This window comes from Schistocerca serialis, chromosome 7 (genome assembly GCF_023864345.2).
Source record: "Schistocerca serialis cubense isolate TAMUIC-IGC-003099 chromosome 7, iqSchSeri2.2, whole genome shotgun sequence".
NCBI lineage: Eukaryota > Metazoa > Arthropoda > Insecta > Orthoptera > Acrididae > Schistocerca > Schistocerca serialis.
Genome location: NC_064644.1, coordinates 50,808,729 through 50,815,541, shown reverse-complemented (window position 1 = coordinate 50,815,541; position 6,813 = coordinate 50,808,729). Strand labels below are relative to the sequence as shown.

General features: G+C 37.5%; 1 protein-coding gene across 1 annotated transcript in view; it reads right to left on the bottom strand.

Annotated features, from left to right (window-relative positions):
• Positions 1 to 3,564: 3,564 nt before the first annotated feature.
• Positions 3,565 to 6,813, bottom strand: part of LOC126412524 (T-complex protein 1 subunit beta) — a 44,130-nt gene continuing 40,881 nt past the window's right edge. The window contains exons 7-9 of the mRNA XM_050082161.1: positions 5,736 to 5,913; positions 5,397 to 5,600; positions 3,565 to 3,980 (exon numbers count right to left, since the gene is read on the bottom strand). Coding sequence (XP_049938118.1) covers positions 3,808 to 3,980; positions 5,397 to 5,600; positions 5,736 to 5,913 — 555 coding nt within the window. The 3' untranslated portion in view covers positions 3,565 to 3,807. The remainder of the gene's footprint in view (positions 3,981 to 5,396; positions 5,601 to 5,735; positions 5,914 to 6,813) is intronic.

The following is a 6,813-nucleotide window of genomic DNA, read 5'->3' as shown; positions in this document are numbered from 1 at the left end:
AACAGCCACCTCATTCCTTACCTCACAGTCCACCTAATTTTCAACATTCTTCTGTAGCATCACATGTCAAATGGTTTGATTCTCTTCTGTTCCAGTTTCCCCACAGTCCATGTTTTACTATCATATAATTCTGTGCTCCAAACGTCCTTTCTCAGAAATTTCTCTCACACATTCGGGCATATGTTTGATATCAGTACACTTCTCTTGGGGAGGAATGCCCTTTTGGCCATTGTTAGTCTCCTTTTTGTCCACTTTGGTTCATCTGTCATGGGTTATTTTGCCGTCTAGGTAACAGGATTCCTTAACTTCATCCACTCATGACCGCCAATTTTCATGTTAAGTTTCTCACTGTTCTCTTTCTGCTACTTGTCATTACTTTTGTCTTCCTTCAATTTCTCTCAATCCATATTCTGTACTCATTACACTGTTCATTCCATTCAACAGATCCTGTAATTCTTCTTCACTTTCATTGGGGATAGCAATGTCATCAGCAAATCTTTTCACTGATATCCTTTCACCTTGAATTTTAATCCCACCTTTGAAACTTTTATTTCTGCCATTGCTTTTTCGATGTATAAATTGAACAGTAGGCAAAAATACTGCCCTGTCTTATATCCTTTTTAATCCAAGCACTTCATTCTTGGTCTTCCAGTCTTATTGTCATCTCTTGGTTCGTGTACATATTGTACATTACTCATCTTTCCCTATAATTAACCTGTATCTTTTTTTTTCAGAAATTTGCACCATTTTACTCTGTCAAACTCTCTTTTCAGGTCGAAAAATCTATTGAATGTGTCTTGATTTTTCTTTAGTCTCACTTCATTTATCAAAGGCAATGTCACAACTGCCTCTTTGGTGCCTTTACCTTTTCTAAAGCCAAACAAATCCTCAATTTTCTTTTCCATTCTTCTGAATTTATTCTTGTCAGCAATTTGGATGCATGACTGTGTAATAATTCTTGCACTTGTAAGCTCTTTCAGTCTTTGGAACAATGTGGATGACATTTTTCCGAAAGTTTGTGAGTATACCGAAAGTCTCATACATTTACACACCAACGTGAATATATGTTTCATTGCCACTTCCATCAATGATTTTAAAAATTCCAATGGAATGTTATCTGTCCCTTCTGCCTTATATGATCTTAAGTCTTCTGAAGCTATTTTAAATTGTGATTCTAATACTGAATCCACTATCTCTTCCATTCCGATTCCAGTTTCTTTTTCATGTCATCAGACAAGTCTCGTAATCCTTCACCTATTCGCTCTCTCTTATGCATCCTTAATATTACCGACCTTGCTTTTAATTCCACCAAAGGTTGTTTCGACTTTTCTGTACGTCAAGTGAGTCCTTCCAACAATCATTTCCGTTCCTATTTCTTCACATTTTTCATGTAGCCATTTCACCTTAGCTTCCCTACACATCCTATTTATGACATTCCCAAGTTCCTTGCATTTCTATATTCCTGAATTCCCCTGAACATTTTTATACTTCCTCCTTTTGTAGACCATCTTAAGTATTTCTTCCGTTTTCTATGCTTTCTTTGCAGTTACCTTCCTAGTACCATTTCTCTTTCCAACTTCTGCGTTTTCTCTTTTTTCAGATGTCCATTTCCATTTCTCTTAAACTGAACTACCTACTGAGCTATTTGTTATCGCAGTACCTATAGCCTAAGAGAACTTTAAGCATATCTCATCATCCCTTAGTGCTTCCACAGCACATTTCTTTGCACGATGATTCTTCTTGGTATGTCTCTTAAGATTCAGCCATTTCTTCTGCATTACTAACTTGTGATCCATGTCTATAACTGTTCCTGGGCATACCTTACAATCCAATATCTGAAATCTTCCCATGCCTTTTACAAGTGTATCACCTGCTCTTGTGATTCCTGAGCAGTGTTCGCTGTTGCCATCCAAAATTTATTGCAGAACTCAATTGGTCTTTCTCCTATCTCATTCCTACTACCAAGCCCATATTCTCCCTTCAATCTTTCCTCTACTCCGCCTCCTATAACTGCATTCCAAGCCCCCATGGGCATCATATTTTCATCTTCCTTTATGTATTGAATTATCTGTTCACTATCCTCACATACTTACTCTCTCTCTTCAGCTTCTGCTTGGGACAATGGCACATACAGCTAAACTATTGTCGTCAGTGTCAGTTTGCTGTCAAATCTGATGAGAACAACCCTATCACTGAACTGTCCACAGTAGCTACACTCTACTCTTTCTTCCTGTTCACAACAAATCCTACAGCCTTTATACCATTTTCCGTAGCTGTTGATATTCCCGACATCCATCCAACTAGAAATCTGTTTTCCTTCCATTTCTCTTCAGTAACCCCCACTGCATCTAAACTGAGTCTTTGCATTTCCCTTTCCAGATTTTCTATCTTCCCTACCATGTTCAAACTTCTGCCGTTCCATGCCCCGACTCTTAGAATGTTACTCTTTCATTGGTTACTCTATCTCTTTCTCATGGTCACCTCCCTCTTGGCACTCCGTTCCTAAAGATCTGAACAGAGGACTAATCTGGAATCTTTTGCCAATGGAGAGCATCAAGACATTTTTTCAACTACAGGCCATATGTCCAGTGGAACACAAAATGTCTCTAATGCAGTGGTTTCCACTGCCTTCTCCATTCTCATGCCAGTGATCACTGCTGGTTCTTCCATCTTTTAGGGACAGTTCCCCACCATAAGAGCAAGGCAGTGCCCTGAACCTGTGCCCCATCTTCTGCACTCTTTGACAAGGCCGTTGGCAGAACGAGGGCAACTTCTTATGCCAGAAGTCTGGAAATTTACCTTTACTTTTTGTCCTATTACATGTTCACGGATATCTAAGTTTTTATTTATATATAAAAACAAAGATGAGGTGACTTACCGAACGAAAGCGCTGGCAGGTCGATAGACACACAAACAAACACAAACATACATTTATTTATACATACCACAATAAGAATAATACGACTAGCATATGGATAAGGGAGGAAATGTGCATTTTAACAGAGCAAATGCAATAATTTTATGCGCATACATTTTCATGAACAAACTGTGTGGTTTGTGAGCCAAATAAGGTGGACAGTTGTCACTGAAGAGTGCATAGAGCGAAAGTTTGATAACCACTCCTCTCGTGCACAAATGGCACTGTTTCTCATAATGCTGGATCTCCCATCTGTGTGGATCTCCAAATTAGCTGCTTCATCCCATGTGACAAAAGCTTAGGTGTTTGTGTTAAGTTATTTAATTGCTGTGTAAATTAAAATGTACATTTTTTAACTTTTCACTTTATTAGTGAGGATGTTATTCTTGTGCTGCTGCACTCTCAGACAAATACTCTTTACTCAACATCTCAAATGCAAATTAAACGTGTTCAATACTAGATGAAGGTGAAATTTTCTAAATGCATATTCTTTAGACTGGATGTTGATATCATGAATATTAAATCGAAAATAATCAGAACTTTCACTTATACATTATTACAATTAGTACCTGAATGACAATTTTGCTTAAAAATTTACTCTAGGTGTTATTCAAAAAATCTTAGCAGTTCTAGAAATACTGACATCATAATAGTTGATCACATTTTTTTATTAGAACTTAATCATAACAGTGTAACAAAATTAAACACTTAGTTACTTACAAAAGCAATTATATGATAAGTCTTTTAAACTGACTGTAGTTCAGTAGCCACTCAGCAAGAGTAATTAATATTTTTAGAGGGTGGTATAAATATGTTAAAAACTGTTGAAAAGCTTTCTTCTCTGAAATGCAATGGAAAAAAAGGAAAAAAATACTTAAATTAACAAAATGTTAACAACGACCACGGTCCTGGACACGTTTGCGGGGTGCAGCTTTTATGATATTGTCCACTCTAAGAATCATCTCTGCAGCCTCAGCTGCAGAAAGAACAACTTGACGCTTCACAACAAAAGATTCTGTAATACCCAGAGCTTTCATGCAACCAATTCTTCCATTTTCCATATCTGTGAAAAGAAATTCATTCTTTAAAAGATGTACTTAGCTTTTACAATGCAAATTATCTAAACATCAGGTGTTAAGGTCACAATCTATGATTATTTTTAAAAGAAATGCTGATGTTCACAGCAAATATAGTGGTTAAAAGGAGCTTTATTAGATCTAAAGGAAAATTCTACTGAGATAATTATACACTTACAAGACGGGATACTTGGCCGGGACTTTCTTACAGGAATGGAAGTACAAGAAATTATCCTAGATTCTGAAACTATTACTTCATTTCTTTGTGGGAAGGAAGGGTAGATGAAAGGGCCTGTTAAAAGGATGAGGTGAGAAAAAAAACAGTATGTTGGTAAGCACTCCAGTCCATAAATGGTGGGGACACACTTGAGAACTAGAAAACTTCATTTCTAGTTGAAGTATTTTGACAACACTGAACAATGGAAAATCCAGGATGGAATAATGACAATATTATGAAAAGGATAGATTTCTGCTCACAATATAGCAGAGATGTTGAGTCACAGACAGGCACAACAAAAAGACTACTGAACACACAAGCTTTTGGTTAGAAGGCCTTCTACTGAAGCGCGCGCGCACACACACACACACACACACACACACACACACACACACACACACACACACACACACACACACACACACACACACATGCAGCTCTCACACGCATGACCACTGTCTCTGGTTGGCATCAGCACCCTATTTGTTATGCCTGTCTGTGACTCGACATCTCTGCTATATGGTGTGTAGCAATCTACCTTTTTCATAATACTGTCATTAAACAATGTACTGATAATTACATGACCCATTTCTGTCCAGAGTTTGTCAGGCATTGGACACTGGGCCATATTGTATTGACTGCTACTTTCCACATTTTGATATGTAGTATGTTACCTGCTCCACTTTGACAGAAAGATATCCATTAACAATGATGCAATCAGACAGGCCCAAAGAGACTGCAAATACCATCTTCCTCCAATTATTTCCCTACTGTAATAGGATTCTTGTGACTGGAGTTATTTCTTACAAAAATTTAAAACTGGTACAGTGACCTGTTCAATCTCTGAACAAGAAAAGGAAGCATTTCCTCAAAGCATTAATGAACTGCCAGTCTTAAAAAAACTACACATCTGCTCACCAGTCTCCTTTCTCTTAAAACAATTAACACTAACCAATCAACAGCTGCCATAAAACTGAAAGGAACAGCTCAAGCCCTACCTAAAATGTGTGCATGGTTACGGAGTTGATCCAAAAATAAAAAGGAATGAACTAAAGTGGATTAAATTTGAATAATTTGGTCCCTCTGTGGGCTGAGTATGTGTATCACTTTATAATAAGATGACCCGTCTTGTGCCCAACTAAACATGGAAATATCTCCCCCCTCCCCACCACCCTCTTTTACTCACCAAGACCCATTGTATGAGATCCCTGGCTGTGTGCAGCCCTCAGCTCTGAAATCAGCTGCGCCGAATCATAGCCTGCATTATCAGCTATTGCTGTAGGCAAAGTCTGTAGTGCACGGGCAAATGCCTCCATTGCCACAGCCTCTTTGCCAGGTGTTTTTGAAGCAGCTGTCATCACTTCACCAGCCATAAGCATTTCACTGCAACCTACCCAAACACAAATAAAAGAATATTATGTCAATTATGCACAATATAATGTTTGATACTCAACAATAATATAGTTTCCATGAATCACTAAAACAAAATGGCTTAAAACCAATATAGCCAAATGTCATTGTTTACCTCCCCCATAGACCGTGCGAGATTCTTTGACTGTTGCTGCAAGTACACACAATGCATCATGAAGAGATCTGTCAGCTTCATCAAGGATTTGCTGAGTCGCTCCACGGATCACGATGCTGCATGCTTCACCCAGAGCAACACCTCCGAAGTGCAGCAGTGTGTCTTCACCAATCATGACCTATTGTAAGAGCAAAACATTTTCGCATAGATTTTAGCTAATTAGCTAAAAATATTATAAATACAGAATCATAGTTGCTTTTAAAAATCTCCACCATAAAATAGTAATCAGCCTCTGACAGTTTGTAATGTAACTGTTAGTCATAGAGTTTCTCTGAAGTGTTTCTTTAGAAATTAATGAGAACGACATGAGTACCCACGCAGAAAATATTCTTGCTAATTCATACTACTTATTCTGTCTGTACTGAAATGGCAATCACTTCCTTATTACAGAAGTTTTGCATGAGAATAATGCTCCTCTAGTATAAGTGTTTTTACTTTTTAGCATTACGCTGGGCATTTATTACACAACATGAGCACAAATTCTTTACTGAAATATTAAATTTGTTACACTGGTCTAGTAAAAAAGAAAATAAACTTGTAAATGAGAAACTTCCATGAAAGACATGTCTGATGTAACATTAACTTCTTGAGGCATTTCCTGCTCTCTTGCCTTTTACCTGGTAGACCACAACCAGGATAATGTGCTCTTTATGAAGACTTGTCTCACCCTATTCACAAAATATTTCTCTGTTCTGAAAGAACAGCCACCTCAGTTGCCTTCCACTCTTGTGCAATATGTTTGCATTCTTTTTTAAATTTTATAATAATAACGAACAATAATAATAATAATAATAATAACAATAATAATATAATAATGAAAAACATGTTTCCTATGCTCCACCTTGTTGTACGAAAGGCAGATCCAAGCTAAGATTCATTGGAATTCTAGTGGAATGTAATATGCCCACAGGACCTGTTCTACTGCCAATTTTTGAGTACATCACGTCAGTCTGGGATACCTACCAGAAATGTTTAATACAAGAGGTGGAGGAGCTCCGATCTGAATCTCTGTATTTCC